Source organism: Lemur catta, chromosome 15, assembly GCF_020740605.2.
Source record: "Lemur catta isolate mLemCat1 chromosome 15, mLemCat1.pri, whole genome shotgun sequence".
NCBI lineage: Eukaryota > Metazoa > Chordata > Mammalia > Primates > Lemuridae > Lemur > Lemur catta.
This window is the reverse complement of record NC_059142.1, coordinates 12,778,684-12,796,939: the sequence shown is the minus strand read 5'-3', so window position 1 is coordinate 12,796,939 and position 18,256 is coordinate 12,778,684. Positions and strand designations below refer to the sequence as shown.

The following is an 18,256-nucleotide window of genomic DNA, read 5'->3' as shown; positions in this document are numbered from 1 at the left end:
TTCAGGGACGACCCCACTAAACACTTGGTGGCCGGACCTATATTTCAACTTAGAACAATTACCGGGCATTGACGTGGACTATAACCCTGCAAAGCACAACAGGTGGATAGGAGGAACCGCGGGGGGCGGGGGGGGGGGGGGATGGTGTGGCACCAAGATGGCAAATTTACTCAATGCCAGGCCCGGATAGAGTTAAGTAGAAATGGGTTTTTTGTATGTCCAAGATTTAGAACAGAAAAAATGAGACGCACATACGGGGAAATTAAGTCCCTCTACTGTACATCCTGGAGATGTGTGACCACCAATGATGAAAAGTGAAAATGGCAGGTCCAATCTCTTCTCATCGAAATGTCTTTTGTCCGGCCGTGCTCACGAACCAGGTATGCCTCTGACTGTAACTTAGTACGTGTGAGGTTTACGGAGGAAGAAAAAAAGGACAGACGGTGGGTCACAAGATTATATTGGGGATTCACCCTCTATGATCACAGCAAAGGGGGGCGAGGCACTGTAATACAAATTAAGCTGCGGGTTTCTCCCATCCAAGGCGCTGTAGGGCCCAATAGGGTGCTGACAGAAAAACAGTATACCCAGTGCCCGACAACCCAGAAACCCACCAGCACCCCACTTATACCTTCAGAGGCAACTCAGGTGGCCCCCAGAACACAGGCTCCGGTAACAAAAAACCTTCTATAGAAAGTGCAAGAGCCACAGGACCCTTTATAGAAAATGCTAATCACGGCATATGGGGCTTTAAATCGCTCCGACCCCAATGCTACGGCAGCTTGCTGGTTATGCTATGATATTAGACCCCCTTTCTATGAAACAATTGGATTAACTGCTCCCTTCAACTACTCAGAGGAAAAAGCCCCTGGATCTTACATATGGCACCACAAGGGCCCCGGGCTAACACTTCAGGTAGTTGCCAAGAGTGAAATCTGTATAGAAAAGGTAACCCCCACTCATACACAGTTCTATGCCAAAATCCACCCTTTGGTAAACCGGACTGTAAAGACAAAATGGATCGTTCCAGCACTCAATGGGTGGTGGCTCTGTTCTGAAGTAGGCCTAACTCCATGTCTTAGCCTGTCTGTGTTTAATAAGTCTAAGAAATTCTGTGTCCAGGTGTTAGTATTCCCTAAGGTTATTTACCATCAAAAAAATATAGTATACGATGCATGGACAAAGGGCACAGGCAGAGCCAGGTTAGCTAGAAAAAAGAGAGAGCCCCTTACAGCAATAACCGTGGCTACCCTTTTTGGCCTGGGTGTAATAGGAACAGGGACAGGCATCTCAGCCTTAGCCATGCAACATAGAAAATTTGACCATCTAAGGGCTGCCGTAGATGAAGACATAACCAAAATTAAAAAATCCATCTCCCTTTTAAAAAAAGTCCCTAAGCTCACTGTCTGAGGTGGTGCTGCAAAACCGGAGGGGACTGGACCTTGTATTCCTCCAACAAGGAGGGCTATGTGCGGCCCTTGGAGAAGAGTGCTGCTTTTACGCTGACCACACTGGAGTAGTTAGAGATACTATGGCTAAAGTCAGAGAGGGACTAGCAAAGCGAAAGCGTGAGCGTAAACAAAGAGAAAGATGATTTGAGTCATGGTTCAATAGCTCCCCTTGGGTAACTACTTTGCTTTCCACTATACTAGGACCCCTAATTGTAATCCTGCTCATTCTCACTCTCGGGCCATGTATCCTAAATAGGCTAGTTGCCTTTGTAAAAGAACGGGTTAACACTGTACAATTAATGGTTTTGCGACAGCAGTACCAGAGCTTAAAAATGAAAGACATAAGAGGCCCATAAACCAAATACGAGCAGGAGTGCTCGTATAAACAAAGAAAAGGGGGGAAAATGTAGAACAGGACTGAAACAACATTTTAGTTAATTCTGTGATGGCTTGCTTAATTTATAGCTAATAGCCAAAGTCCGCTTTTGTATACAAGGCCTGCTTGCCTAACTTATAGCTAACAGCCAAAGTCCGCTTTTGTATACAAGGCCTGCTTGCTTAATTTATAGCTAATAGCCAAAGTCCGCTTTTGTATACAAGGCTTGCTTGCTTAATTTATAGCTAATAGCCAAAGTCCGCTTTTGTATACAAGGCTTGCTTGCTTAATTTATAGCTAATAGCCAAAGTCCGCTTTTGTATACAAGGCCTGCTTGCCTAACTTATAGCTAACAGCCAAAGTCCGCTTTTGTATACAAGGCTTGCTTGCTTAACGCTTGGTTGCGATAAAGAGCTAAAAAAAATATATATATATAAAAGACCTGTACTCCCGCTGCGCGGGGTCCCTGCCCATAGAAAGAGACCACTGCGTTGGTGCTCGGGGCTTGGACCCTAGTTCGAACTAGTCAATAAACTCCTTTGCCTTTTACAGCCTCAGTGACTCTGTCATTCTGTTCCCAGGGCCGAGGGAATCTGGCTCTAACACATGCACATTTTTCTGGTCAGAAATTTACTGATTCTTAAAGATGATTCTTGATTTAACTGCATTAAGAACCTGCTCTAGGCCAGGCGCAGTGGCTCACGCCTGTAATCCTAGCACTCTGGGCAGCCGAGGCAGGTGGATTGCTGGAGGTCAGGTGTTCGAGACCAGCCTGAGCAAGAGCGAGACCCCCGTCTCTACTAAAAATAGAAAGAAATTATCTGGCCAACTAAAAATCTATGTAGAAAAAATTAGCCGGGCATAGTGGCGCATGCCTGTAGTCCCAGCTACTTGGGAGGCTGAGGCAGTCGGATCGCTTAAGCGGAGGAGTCTGAGGTTGCTCTGAGCTAGGCTGACGCCACGGCATTCATTCTAGCCTGGGCAACAAAGCGAGACTCTGTCTCAAAAAAAAAAAAAAAAGAACCTGCTCTAGACCAGGAGTCACTTAGAACACTTACAAAAACTGAATCGTAGACAATAATCATTATCAGCAGTAGCAGCCCCGAAATCTCAGTAATAAGGTGATTAAAAGGAAATACTGGACCATACAGATGATCCAGAATCTTACATTGTTAATCATGAAAAGAAATGTGTATACACACATACACACACTAGGTAACACTTACTCTGATATGAAAGGTAAAGGATCTCATGAAGCAAAGCAGAAGATCAAGGACACAGAGTGAACAGTGTATGAAAAACCAGGAGCTAACAGCATGGCATGTTTGGGTAATTGAGTGAGGGTGGAACTTAGAGGGTGGAGATGAAACTGGCATACAAAGTCACATTAAAACCATAATGAAACAATGCAGTTTGAACAATAAACATTAGAAAGGCATAATGTGAGTAAGATTGTAAAGAAATGCTTTATTTACCTAAAATGTTAGTATACCATTAAAATTAATTAGGGAGGAAAATGTACATGGGTATAGCTTCAAAAATTCTGAAGGTTATTTCTGGGTATTTAGGTAGGACTTTGAAATTGTGAGGCCTCCTGATTTGTTGGGCTTTTTTAAAAATAAGTCTAAAATTAAGATAAATTATGTCTTTTCCTTGGTAGTATTCTATTTGCACAAAATTATGACTACCAGTCGAAATCATGGTCAGACACTGACGCCCAGGTAAGGTGAAGAGCGAGGGAGGCAAACAGAAGGAAAAAGAGAGAAATCTTCCTGAGATAACTGGGTGAGAGGTGGAAAAGAGCAGGGAATGAGGTTACAGGATTTGTGTACAGTGTACCTAAGGAGATGCAAATAATTTCATTCACCAGAATTCCTCCTGGGAAAGCACTATATATGTAGGAATATTCTTCTGGGAATGAGGTGTGAGAGATCCCCCCTCTTAAGAATGTGCTCAGGCACAACAGGTCACTAAGTTGCCTTCTAATGTTTGAGTGAGTAGATTAACTAAAAGACCTTTTCTTTTGCTCAGTAGTGGTAGATTTAAGAAGGTGATGAAGCTGGGGACAGGGGATAGGGATGGTATTGATATCTGGCAAGAGAAAAGGAGCTGAGATCGCTGAGCCCTGAGAGGGGAGAATAAAAACCTTCATTGGCTGTTTGACCAAGAAGGGACTTCTAAGGGGGGAAAAAAACATGTCTAATAGGATGTACAACGTGAATCCTTCTCTACCTCTTACACAACATCTTCAGTGAAGTCTGTACGCTCATGGATGTGTTTGTATAAGTAGATTCTTTTGGAGGAAGCTTGAAGAGGTGCCGAGTTCCCTATCAGGGCTGGCCAAGAGGTAAATGTGGACATAAAGTATGCAAATACAGGAATCAGTTAAAGCGATCGGTGACATCCAGGTTTCTTGTGAGAAGGATGTGGTCCGGGTACAATTCAATTAGAGCTTGAGCAATGAAAAAAAAGAATGAGAGCGCACGCTATACTTGTCATCACCCTGAGGGAAGAGGTAAGTCAAAGAACTTCCCCTGCTAAGAGTCTGACTGTTAAAGGCAGAGGTACCTGGAAAGAGATGGAAACTGTGCCATGAACTGTTTATTTGTATCACCCTGCTCTCAAACCAAGGGTTTGAGCCTGGAAGATACCTATATTGGGGTACAGAATAAACCCACTTTGTGGATTTGGCTGTGACCAGTTATGTTTCCAAGGACATGACTTAAATTCATTATGTTCTACTCTATGTAGTAATTAGTAATAGAAAATTTGCAAAGGATTTCAAATAAGTTAATAATGAATCTGCCTTTCCACAGCACAGCATTGTGCTTAAGAGCATAGACCAGGGTTGGAGTCTTGGCTCTAGCTCTTACTAGCTGTGTGATCATGGGTAAATTACTTAACATCCTCCTTCTGCCCCTCCTCATCTTTTAAACTGGGGTAAGAATACCCACATCATTGATGGTTGCACAACTCTGTAAATTAAAAATCATTCAACTCAACACTTAAAACAGGTGAATTTATGGTATGTAAATTATACCTCAATAAAGCTGTTCAAAAAAAGAGTACCCATATCATACAGATGCTATGAAAACAAAAATGTAAACTGTCTGGCACTGTGCCTGGCACATAGTAAACACACAATAAATAAATATTAGTGATTAGTATTAGTGTAACAAAGAAGAGATTAAAGAATAAAGATATGTAAAGTTAAATTTTTAAAAAGCAACTAAGGAATTATTGGGCTGGTTGAAACTTCAGAGATAATTTAGCTGAACTCCCCTCATCTTACAAATGAGAACATTAGAGACCAGCAAGCGAAATTCAAGGTTTAGCTCTAAGACCAGACCCCAGCCCTGCTGGATCCCCCTTTGTGCAATTCCTGCTGCCACCCACTGCCTCAGAAACATGCACACATGAAAAATGGAGGATGTGTTTCCTTAAAGAAGAAATAACACATAGAAGAACACAGGAAATATATGCAGAGATGCTGAAGAAAGAATTTCAAGGCCAAGGAGCAAACCAACACGAGGCTGTCACATCCTGGCCTATCAGCCAGGGCCTCCAGTCAGGTGAACCAGCTCACCACTGTGGCCACATGCCTGATGGAGGTGAAACCACTCTGCTACACAAGATCTGTCAGCAAGTGGCAGGAACTGGGGCCAAAACTCAATCCAGAATCATTGGGAACAGTTGGTCTGAGCAGCCATGACATGGGGATAGTGACTAAAGAGCCACTTCTACCCATGCTGAGTAGTCTAGCCTCTATTGTTTATCCCCTGACATTGCCTAATCAGCCCCTCTGGATTCTAAGACCATTGCTTACAATCCTATAAGTTGCCTGTCAGTTCCTCCTCCATGGCAACCTCTTCAGGTGAATAAGGATGCCTAGCAGATGTGAAATGACCCAAGCTTCCTGCTTCTTCATTAATGCTGCCATCTTCTAAGAGAACTTCATAGTACAGCTGGAAGATTTGGAGGGTAAGAAAAGCCTACCAAATTATCCCAATGCTAAATAGTAGACAGGAGAATGAGGTGTGTCTTCTGAGTCATGACTGTCTAACATTTCAGGGGATAACATTCAATGAGTCAGCTCTGTCATTTTTAGGAGGTGGTGGACTCCTGTTCCCTGACTTTTCTAAAGAGTAACAATTTAGGACAGATGGCTGGTACAGAGCCCTAATGTTATGTGATCCACTCAGGGAGAAGAAAGGAAGAAAGGAAAGAGGGACAGAGGAGAATTAAGGCCTGAAACAGCTTTTATGATTTAACTCAGTACATTGAAACTTCTCAATGAATAATTCATAAAAGTGCCTCATCCTCTTCTACCAACTCTTTAAATAAAAATCAGTGCAAGGACAGAGGACATTCTGTCCATTCATTTCATTTGAGAACTTGGGGTGTAGATTATGAACCAATGAATAAGTCTGACTTTAGCCTTTCCACAAAAAGCCTTCCTATCTTGCAGATCATTCCATACAGTGAACACTTTGATGTCGGAGGAGGTGAGAGCTCCGACTAAAGGTCTTCTGACATTCTTGGCACTCATAAGGCTTCTCTCCAGTGTGAATTCTCTGATGTATGATAAGCTGGGAATGCTGGCTAAATGTTTTATCACATTCATTACATTCATAAGGTTTCTCTCCAACATGAATTTTCTGGTGGAGAAGCAGCTCAGAATTATCCCAAAAGGTTCTTGCACACTCATTACATTGATGGGGCTTCTCTCCAGTATGAATTCTCTGGTGAACAATAAGGTGAGAGGTCCGCCTGAAAGCCTTTCCACACTCAAAGCATTCATAAGGTTTCTCTCCAGTGTGAATTCTCTCATGTCTAAGAAGTTCTGAGTTCCCCCTGAAGGCCTTCCCACATTCCTTACATACATAGGGCTTCTCACCAGTATGAATTCTAATATGACGAATAATCTCTGAATTCTGGCCAAAAGTTTTCCCACATTCATTACATTCATAGGGTTTGTCCCCTGTATGAATTCTTTGATGCCGGATAAGCTCAGAACTCTGACCAAAGCCTTTCCCACATTCATTACACAGGTATGGTTTTTCTCCAGTATGAATTTTCTGGTGTCTAATAAGGCCTGAGCTATGCTTGAAGGCTTTACCACACTCATTGCATTCATGATATCTTTCTTCAGTATGAATTCTCTGATGCTGAATAAGCTGTGAACTAACCCTAAAGGTCTTCCCACATTCATTACATTCATAAGGTTTCTCCCCAGTATGGATTCTCTGGTGTAGAATAAGGGCTGAATTCTGACTGAAGGCTTTACCACATTCTTCACACTTATAGGGTCTCTCTCCAGTATGAATCCTGTAATGGTGGATAAGATGTGAACTCTGAATGAAGGCCTTCCCACATTCATTACAAGCAAAGGGTTTCTCTCCAGCATGAATTCTCAGGTGCCTTCGAAGGCTTGAATTAGTTCCAAATGTCTTTCCACATTCTTTGCATTCAAAGGGTTTTTCTCCACTATGAACTCTCATATGCTGGATGAGATGTGAGTTCTGATTAAAGGCTTTCCCACATTCTTTACATGTATGAGGCTTTTCTCCCACAGAACTTCTCTGTGTTTTGTTAGGTTCTAAATTCTCTACGAAGTTTTGGCCAGAGGTAGCAAATGTACTAACTCCCTCTGCTATAGTATCTCCCTGATATGTAATCAGATTTGGGCTGGGATTGCAGCCTCTTTTGCTCTCATTATTCTCCTGATCTTTCTCACTTGGAGGTGATTTCTTAAAAATAATCAACCCTGATGCAAAGTCTTTCTCCTGAGGAGACATCTGCCCTATAATCTCTTCTGGGGACTCTCTCAAATGTCCCTCTGATATATCTTCTTCACATCCTGCTCCAAACTCATGACTTTGGTAAACCACTTTTGGAAGTTTCTCTAATATTGACCCATGTGACTCAGATTCTTCAGAAATTTCTTCCTTGGGAATCACCTCCTTGTTCTCAGTACCCATCTCACAATCTGAAATGAGAAAGGGTAAGCGTGTGAAGTGACTATATCGTATTTAAATGAACCTAACGCTAAAGGAGCACAGAGCTTTAACTTAGTTCTGATAGTTCAAAACCAGTCTTAGTATCCAGTGAAACAACAGGATGCTGCTGAAGAGAACACAGATTTTAGATTATGGTGGACAGACTAAGTGCAAATACTGACTGAAAAGAGTGAGAAAAATTATCAGAGGAAGAGATTTAAAGAGAAAAATAGGAAATGAATGGTAAAGAGATGCTGATAAAAATTTCCATAATATTAACAGTTGGGTTGAAAACTAAGGTTAGTAAAGAAAATGTTTAGGAAAAAATGGTGGCCATTTGTGAATTGTACCTAACATTTACTAAATAATTATTTTCCCTACTGATTTAAAATGCCACTTATACCATCATCTAAATTTCCATATATTAATATATCTGGGTCAATTTCTGCACTGCATTCAGTTCTACTGATCTATGTCTTCTCTAATACCAAACTGTTTGATCAGCTATAGCTTTATTAAAATTTTTAAGATATGTTAGAAAAAGTTACCTCTGAATGTTTTTACAGCTATTTCCTGTCTATTCTCATATTTTTCCAAATAAATTTTTTTTTTTTTTTTTTTTTTTTTGAGACAGAGTGTCACTTTGTTGCCCTAGCTAGAGTGAGTGCCGTGGCATCAGCCTAGCTCACAGCAACCTCAAACTCCTGGGCTTAAGCGATCCTACTGCCTCAGCCTCCCGAGTGGCTGGGACTACAGGCATGCGCCACCATGCCCGACTAATTTTTTCTATATATATTTTAGTTGGCCAGCTAATTTGTTTCTATTTTTAGTAGAGACGGGGTCTTGCTCTTGCTCAGGCTGGTCTCGAACTCCTGACCTTGAGCGATCCACCTGCCTCGGCCTCCCAGAGTGCTAGGATTACAGGCGTAAGCCACCGCGCCCAGCCTCCAAATAAATTTTAGTATAATTTTGTAGTCCAAACTTTTCTTGATGTTGTTTTTATGTCCATTATATCTCTGTATCTCTTTTCATTTAGTGAGTTTGTCTTATATTTTATAACTGGTTATTACTTCTATATATAGCAATGCTGTTGATCATTACATATTAACTTCGTAATCAGCTGTTTTATACAATTTTCTTAATACTCTTTTAAAAATTAAAAAAATTTGATTTTAATTTTTTAATTTTTTTAAATTTCACTTACAGCTGCAATTTTTTTAATTTTTAAAGACAAGGTCTGTGTTGCCCAGGTTGAACTTGAATTCCTGGGGTCAGGTGATCCTCCCATCTCAGCCTCCCCAGAACCTGAGACTACTGGAGTCCATCACCATGCCCAGTTTTCTTAATACCTTTATAAATCTTAAAGAGTACACTTTTTTTTAATTTCTAAAAGACTATAACAAAGATTTTTCTTTTTTTAAATAGAGATAGGGTCTTACTCTGTCACCCAGGCTGGAGTGCAGTGGCTTGCTCATAGCTTACTGTAACCTTGAACTCCTGGGCTCAAGTGATCCTTCTGTCTCAGCCTTCCCACTAGCTAGGACTATAGGCACATACAGGCAGGTGCCACCATGCCCGGCTAATTGTTTAAAATTTTTTTGTAGAAACAGGGTCTCACTATGCTGCCCAGGCTGGTCTCAAACTCCTGACCTCAAGCAATCCTCCCATCTCGGCCTTCCAAAGTGTTGGGGTTACAGGCATGAGCGTGCCTGGCCACGCTGTGGGATAGAATTTTAGTTGTCTACCCCAATATCTATTCTTCCCCACTTCTTCACAACAGAATAATAAATCTACTTAGTGTGGCAATGAGCCTAGCTAAAGAAATACATCCCCCAGCTTTCTTTGCCCCTGGCATTGACCATGTGATCAAATTCTGGCCAATGAGACGGTGAGATGTGAATGAAAGCACACGGTGCTACTGGGAATAATGGATGAGGGGATATAATTTTTTCCTCTCTTTTTCCATGCTGTTCCTGGGACAGGATTTGATAGCTGGAGTACCATCTTGGACCATGAGCATACCAGCATACCCTAGGACTGGAGAACAGAGCTAGAAGGAACCTGGGTCTATGAGGACTGCCATACCAGTCCTGGAATGCCTACCTCTCAACTTCATTTATCTAAGAGAGAAATAAGCTTTTGCCTTGCTTTCATGTTCTGTTCTGTTTAGTTCCATGAGGCCAAACCTATTCCTAACTAAGACACCTGCCCTGGAGATTTAGCTATCCCCATCACAGATGTGCGTCCAAATGCTGAGAGAATGAGCCTAACCTCTGTTCGGGTGGTGAGCAACCTGGAGCTAACACTGAAGTGGCCCTTTGCCCAGGGCAGTGTACCACAGCAAGTCAGAGAAAGATAACCCTCCCATCAGTAAAAGTGTTAATTGTGGAATGTGATTCTCAAGGAGGGGATGGGCGGGTATGGAATTTCATCTTTTAGACAATGCAGTCATGGCATGGTTTTTAAACCAAGGAGTGACATGGTCCATGGTCACATTAGTATTTCAGGTAGATCCACACTAGCGGCCATTTAGTGGCTGAACTAGAAAGCAGTAGGCCTGACCACAGGCAGATCAGTTGGGAGGCTGGAGGAGTCATCAAGGCAAGTGGTGATCCACTCTAACTACAGCAACAGGAGCAGTGGGGCTGAAGAGGAGATAGACTGGAGAAAGATTTAAGAGGTCAAATTCTGCAAGACTTGGTGTGTGACTGGATATAGATGTAAGGAAGAGGAAGGAGTCAAAAAAAAAGTGCCCAGATCTCACTTAATTTGAGGGAAATGGTATTAAGATGGAGGACGGCACCATGAAGATTGGGAGTACTGAAAGAGGAGCTGGTTTAGGAGGGAAGATGACGGATGAACTCTGCTTTGAACAAGATGAGTTTCAAGATATCCACAAAGACATATCAAGGAATCAGTCAAAATATATTAGTCTAAAGTTTAATGTGTCAAGACTAGAGATGCAGACTTGAGAGTACTCAGCGTGAGTATAGTGTGAGAACTATCAGAGACTGAAGACAGAAACCTTGGAGTCAAAGCTAACATTGAAAAGTACTCCAGTTATCTTCCATTTTCCCCTCTACATCTTCTTTCCACCCTTTTCACCCTGCTCTCTGCCCCGGAAGGCTAACCTGTATGGAATTCATCAACAGGCCCTCAGGCTTCTAGCTGTGTTCCACCAACGGGAGCCCGAGCAGGAGATCGGAAGCAGGGCGAAGTGGGCAGGCAGTCAGGGTATTTATTCTCCTGGTTCCTTCCTGTGATTTGAGAGATGGTAATTATTCCATTGTCTCACCATCTGGGTTACAGTAACCTCTACTCCCTCTTGTCTCTTCTGGCCCAGGGCTGATGACTGCTGCCAGCCCCAGGCTCCTCAATACCCTGGTCACATCTACATCATTTTAATTAATCCCATTGTGAATAAATTTGAGTGAGCTTTTTCCTATTCAGACCCTGATAATAAAAGGGTGAGTAGAGGAAGCGAAGTCTGCAAAGAAGAGAAAGAATGGTTAGTGAAGAACCTGAACTTTGTCATAGAAGTCACCAGAACAATGGCAGAGGGAATTAAAAATTATCAAATAAGCTAAGGTGGGAGGATCACTTGAGGCCAGGAGTTCAAGCCCAGCCTGAGCAAGAGTGGGACCCACTTTTTCTAGAAAAAGGAGCCGGACGTAGTGGCACATGCCTGTAGTCCCAGATATTTGGGAGGCTGTGACAGGACGATCTCTTGAGCCCAGGAGTATGAGGCTGCAGTGAGCTATGCTGATGCCGCTGCACTCTAGCCTAGGCAACAGAGGAATACTCTGTCTCAAAAAAAAAAAAAAGGATCCAATGTAGTTGAGAGATCTAGTAGTATAATAATGGGAAATGTCTACTGGGACAATTAGGTGGTCAGGATGACCTGTGAAAACAGATTCAGTGGAATTTTAGAAGCAGAAGTTTGCTGCTTCTTTCAAAAAAAAGTGGATGAAAGGAGAAAACCAAGATGGACAGTAACATGTGCTCAGCTCAAGGATTTTCTCTAATGGGAGAGATTGAAAGATGTTTATATTAGAAGGAATGGTATTAGTAGAGAGAGAGGGGTTAAGAGGGAAGAAAAGATGAGATTACTGAAGAAATGAAGACCGAGGGGCAGAAGAGACTGGGGTCACATGGTAAGGGGAGGGGAAAGTGGTAACTTTGAGGGTGACTCTGTACTTCCCTTTTTCTCTGCCCAGCCTCCAGTCATCTGCAGGATGTTGGTCACTGTTACCCTCCTACCCTGGGGCCTCTCTAGTCACTCATCAGTGCAGCCCTGGTAATTAAAAATTATCAAATAAGCTAAGGTGGGAGGATCACTTGAGGCCAGGAGTTCAAGCCCAGCCTGAGCAAGAGTGGGACCCACTTTTTCTAGAAAAAGGAGCCGGACGTAGTGGCACATGCCTGTACCTCCCCTGATACCTAGAAGGAACTTGATCTCCCACAGGAACCCTGGCGTCTTGGAAGCTCTTTGTGCTACCTCTCAAAATGAGCTGGAATCTTTTTCAGCTTCCCCCACCTTGGCATCTTCTCTAATTTTCCCATGGAGTAAGGGAAGGTACCCAAAAGCTAGATTTCTCCTTTTTGTTGAAATCTTTGAAAATTATATTAATAGATAATACATAGCTATATAATTTTAAGGATCTGCTGTAAAGAATTTAGCTATCTTCTTCATCTGTGGTACCATCTCATTTGGGAAGCACTGCCTTAAATAAATTTCTCTCTAATACCCAGGCAAGAACAACTTCCAACCCTGTCTGGCCTTTCTTTTTCATCCTCACGTCTCTTATAGTTGCTTCTTTTACATCATCTAGTTCTTTTCAAAGTCAGCATTTGTAGAACCTACATCTGTACCACACAAAGTGCAAAATAATCTGTTCACCTAGTAAAACAAGATACAATAGAAATTAGGTATGTATCTATCCCCTACTTCAAGACCTGGTTCAAAACTCAAATTCAGAAAGTCTTCCCCAACTGTATCTGACCCCACTCGACCATTCTTTTACTTCGCATTCTGCCAGTGACACACTATTAATGTCATTTGTTAAATACTGCTTTATAGGTATCTTCTGCAATACAAACCAAAGCCAGTCTCCATTTGGTTGATTTTCCCACACACACATCCATGGCCATACAGTAGGTCTCATCCTCATGTGGAAACACTCCACTTCTCATAGCCTAAATTCAAATTCCCAAACACGATTTTCTATCTTTCTGTGTCTCACTTCTTTACTTTTCTAAATCTGAAATTAGATGTTTCTGGAAAGAGGTAAGATGGAGGTGCCAACAGAAAAGAGGGGGTTAACTGTTCTTGGTCTTCAGATGGGGGACAACAGGCAGACCTCTACTGGGTCCAGAATAGGATCTGCAACTCTGCAGACCTGGATATGTCTTTTCAATGCACCTTAGGAGAGCAGGCTCAGAAACCCTCATTCACAAAATACTGATGTATAAACCTTATGCCTATTAATTCACAATGAGAAATAAAACTTCTAAAGGACCACTGCCTAGATGAAAATCTACATGGGAAGCCACATAAAACCCTGGAAATTCTTTAGTAGGCCTGTAATCATAGCAGAAACGTATAGTAAGATGAATGATTCTTAAATAATGGTTCTTGGCCTAGAACTAGGCTAGGTGCATAAGAATCAAATTAAAGACATTTATTAAAAATACTAATTTCCAGGTCCTACCTCAGACCTCTCAGAATCTCAGGGTGGGGGGGGGGCCAAGGGATCTGTATTTTAACAAGCACCCCAAGCGAATCTGATGCCCAGCCAGGTTTGAAAACCACTGTTACAAATTCTTAATGACGGGAGTTATCCCACTCTTAATGTGGTATATCCTTCTCTACCCAAGGTCTGGCCTATCAGGCAGATCAACACGTGTCAAACAGCAGGATTACAGATGTATTGCCAATTCTTTGTCTGACTTCTTTTTTTCCTATCCTCCATCTAGATAGCCCCTTCCATCCCCTAAACTTCTGAAAGCAGACAGGGCAGAGATATTATAATTGACTACATACCCTTTTTCTGAATTAAAAACCACCTTTTTGTTATGTTTATCAGACTGACTAGTTACTGTGACTGGACCTGGTTTTGCTCAAATTGCCTAAATCCAAGTTTACAGCAATCTCTTGTGATAGCAGTATCACTTAATTCTTTGAATTTATCTGCCAAAAACCACATTGTGATTGTATAAAGAAGTATTAAATGATCTATCAGTTGACTGGCAGCCTGATTAGGTCTTTTTAAAATTTTGTTGAAAGCAAAGATTGGGACTTGTGTTACAAAAGGCTCAAGAAACTCACTTCTTTAACAAATTGTCCCTTTGTATGGCACTCCAGAGGTTTTTCCACTCCAGAACGATGTACTATAGTTAAAATAAGTAAAAATTAAGAAGGGAGTGGTGAGAAATATGTCTTTCTTTATTAAGGCGGAAAAGAGCAATTGTGAAAGAGGAGGTGAGAAAAGAGAAACCTGCAGGCCACAGACCCATTCTCAAGCAGTTCAGTCATAGGCAAGGAAATAAATTAAAGTCAAAGGTCTAGAAATTGATTTCCACTCAGCAATCTGCCCATAGATATTACAGAAAGCGTGTGTGCACTCCCTTTCACATATTCTGTTTGAAGACTACTGTACCACAGCATTCTGGGCAGAAAGCGGACAAGCAAAGCCTCAGAGGCCAGGAAGCACAGGAGGAGTAAGAAAAACAGAGAAAACATTGTGACTTCAATGTAGAATGTACAAGGTTGAGATGGATATGGAAGGAGAGAAAATAAGCAAGAATGCACTGACATTTTGAGATAGTAGGGATGAGCACTTACTATGTGCTAAGCAATTTATAGATATTACCTTGTTTAACCCTCACAACCTCCTTATGAGACAAGCATGCTGGAGACCAACAGTGTGAGGAGGAGCCAATCATCACGCTCTCCTGACTTTCTCCAGCGATGCTTCTGGCATCCCGGGACTCCTGGGAGATGTGCATGGTGGAAGACTGAGGTAGTGAGGAACTCGGAATGTTAGCCAGGACATGGCTGAGATGACTGAGATGGGATGCAAATGAACAGGGCAGGGAGAAGTGGGATGCTAACAGATGGAGGTTACAGAGAGGGTGAAGAATATGGTAAGCACACAGAACCAAGGGAAGGGATCTGGACATTGGGGTGAGGTTTTATTTTGAAATGTCAAAATTTTAATACATCAAAAATAACATCCTTTGAAACTATTAAAATTTATAAGGAGAAATGGAAACATTTTGTATGTCTTACAATTGCAAGAGGACACAAAGCTTCCAAAGTTATTTTAAGAGGTATTCAAGCAAAATGTCTGCAGTGGCCTCACACTCTTTGCCAGAAATCTAACCTCATCCAAGAGCTCCAGGAGTACCCCGCAAATGAGTTAACCCAGTCAAATTAATACTATCTGCCTTGCAAGTGACTGATTGAAAAACAGCAAGGATTAGGAAATCCCTTGTTCAGAAATGGACATATGCTTTCATCTGGGTCAATATTTTGAGGAAGTTTTCTGGCGCGGGGGGAGCTTCTAGGAATAGTTTCCTGTCATCCTGAGAGAACCACGAGACTTCTATATATTGTTGCCTGGACTTGCTGCTATCATCTCACTACCAGCTTGTGAATGAAGGCAGGTAAAGCTGAGAAAATCAAGGGGAAATGGAGCCCAGAGCCACTGGATGAATTCAGTCCTGAAACAGCTATACCTCTTGACTTCTAATTATGAGAACTTACATACGTGCATGTTTTTAACCCAGCTTGAGATGGATTCTGTTACTTACAAATAAAAGCTTTTTTTTTTTTTTTTAAAGACGGGGTCCCACTATATCTAGCTGGTTTCAAACTCCTGGCCTTGATGGATCCTCCCACCTCAGCCTCCTGAGTAGCTGTGACCACAGGCTCCAGCCACAGAGCCACCACACCTGGCTAGATAGAAGCATCTTAACTCATGATTTCCCTTAACTTCTTAAAGGCAAAATCCTACAAAATTCTCATTTTCTAGTACAAGGACCACCTCCTCCCCCAAAGTCTTCACTAACATCTGCAGGAAAGAGGTTCTCTGAACCAGCATTTCACTAGCCCTTTTCTCACCTGTTTCTTTATACTATAGTCATCACGTCACTTCCTGTTTATTGCTCCCCAAGGTCTACAGAATAAAAACTTCTTCACATGACTCATATGTACTCATGATGAGGCCTGTTTCCCTTTCCCATCTCCTGTCCCACACTCTCCGTTAACTGTTGGAAGCTGCAGTCACACTCAGTGTCCTACAATTCAAACACTTCCTATTCTTTAAAGCTTCTTTCCCTTTGAGTCATTCCCACTTCCTGAAATACTATTGCCCACCTTGTGCATTTAACAAACATCTCTGCTGGAGCATGGGTAGTCCCCTCCATTTTCTTCCCTGACCTCTGGGCCCTAAGACAGATAAATACTCATTCATCTTGTAGCAGTTACCCCAATGTATTGTTAGTTCATTGGCATGTCTGTTTTCTTCTCCAGATCGTGAATAAGGATGATGTTCTATTCAGCTTGGTATTCCCAGTGCCTAGCACATTTTAAATACCTGGCAAACGTTAAGTGAATTTTGTAACTCTCTTATCTACATAATGATCTTCAGTACTGTTGAGGGCTAACTGGGTATTTCATTCACCTTTGTATCTAAAAACCCTGGGACAGTGTCTGACACATAGTTGGTGTCAATAACTATTTGTACAAATAATTTCCTTCTTCCAACCTGGATGATACTTGATTTAAGGCACTGTTATTCACCTTTCCTCTGTTTTCCTTCTGGTACCCTTAATCAAGAGGGTTCTATTAACTCTGCGGCTTAAACTTGTTCCCTTTCCATAACTAACCCTCATAAACCAACGTTCTATTGGCCAGCACAGGGTATAATCTGCCACAGGAGACTTAAGCTTTTGACACTACCGGCCATTTCGTCCCAGGGGTTTACTTGGGGGGTGGAATGTCTGAGAAAACCACTGCTCCCATCGGTCCCCACGTCTGGACCATAGCGGGTGTCCCTGCACAGGCACTGAACCAGAGCTGGGACGGTCCCTGGCAGTGTCCAGACCCCACACTCTATGTGCAGGTGGGAACATGAAGGCCCAGGGGGGCCATAAAGTCCAAGGTCACACAGCGAACCCGGGTCATGAACGGGCCTAAACATAGGATTTCCGTTCGGATCGCGGACTAGGGAGTTGGGAGCCCAGCGCCCTCCTCCCCCTCGCCGTGACAGAATGAGGTCTCACCGCAGACCGCTACCGCCCCACGCTCACTCCGCTTGAGCTCCCGGCGCTGCTGGGCCGCTCGCACAGAACCGGCCAGCTGTTGTCCCGGTGTCACGGGCGACGGGCATCGGCCACTTCCGGTACCCGGGCCGCAATCCTGCCAATCAGCGTGCGCCGTACTCCGGCAGGAGGAACATGCGGTCGGCGCGCCAACGCCTCCTCGCCTTTTCCAGTTTTGCTTTTCGCCGGCTCTCGACCTAACACAAACCCCGCCAAGCCGCCGCCTGCCTAGGCGGCTCCCTGGAATGGCCCTGAATACTGGACGATGCCCACTTCAGCTCCAGGATCACTGACGAGCTGGGTCCTCCAGGTTTCCTAGAACGGCTCCAGGAATGAACTTCCGCCCCGTGACTGGCCGCTCTGCGCGCTGTTGTCGCTCCCCAGTCGTTGCTCTGGAGAAGTTGGGAATCCGCTTCGTCTTCCTGCGGAGGCAGCTTGCGTGACCCCTTTAACGCTCCCTACCTACATCCCTCTTGTTCCCTAACTCCCTTTCCCCAGCTCCATGAGTCTGATAAACACAAGCTCCTAGATCCCAGGAATTGGCCGGTCAGTGGCGGTGGCGAAGGGAGACCTGCTGTGAGTTCAGGGAGGGCTGTGGGGAGTGATATTTGTGCTGAAACCTGAAGGTTGAGCGGGAATTACCTGGGTTAAGAATATAGGGGAGAGCCGTTCAGGCAATGGGAACAGCATTCTGCGTTAGCCTTATGTCCCCTGAGCAAGCTTGGCCCGTTCTCGCCTCAGATCCTTTGTACTTGTTACTTTCTCTGCCTTTCCTCTAGCTTTGCACAATAAGCTTCTTGTTTTTAGGTCTCAGTTCAAAGATTATACTACGTTGAAGTAGCCTTCCATCCTATCTAATGTTGCCTCAAATTACACTATCCATCCCAAACGTGAGTTACAGGGAAGGACTAGGATTGGCCCGTTTGAAACTGGTGCTCACCCCTGCACCAATTAGGGGGAAAGGGATAGTATAATTAGTAAAGCCTGGGTCACCATAATCCTGTGAAATAGGGAAAGGAGTGACTACCCTCAGAAAGGGATATTGTGTTTATATCCAGTACACAACCTAGCAGAAAGGAAAACTTTCTTTTGAATTCATCATT

The 18,256-nt window shown here is 43.1% G+C and overlaps 1 protein-coding gene across 2 annotated transcripts; it reads right to left on the bottom strand.

Moving 5' to 3' along the window:
• Positions 1 to 3,259: 3,259 nt before the first annotated feature.
• On the bottom strand, positions 3,260 to 17,442 carry ZFP3 (ZFP3 zinc finger protein). Of its 2 annotated transcripts, XM_045527148.1 has the most exons (3): positions 17,115 to 17,235; positions 10,958 to 11,083; positions 3,260 to 7,816 (listed from the first exon to the last, which is right to left on the bottom strand). In XM_045527148.1, exon 3 carries the CDS (start codon positions 7,806 to 7,808, stop codon positions 6,297 to 6,299), a length of 1,512 nt encoding a protein of 503 aa, XP_045383104.1. In that variant the 5' UTR covers positions 7,809 to 7,816; positions 10,958 to 11,083; positions 17,115 to 17,235; the 3' UTR covers positions 3,260 to 6,296. The 2 variants fall into 2 exon arrangements, with proteins under 2 accessions (XP_045383104.1, XP_045383105.1); XM_045527149.1 differs by lacking the exon at positions 10,958 to 11,083 and having other exon boundaries at positions 17,115 to 17,442.
• Between the last annotated feature and the right edge of the window lie 814 nt (positions 17,443 to 18,256).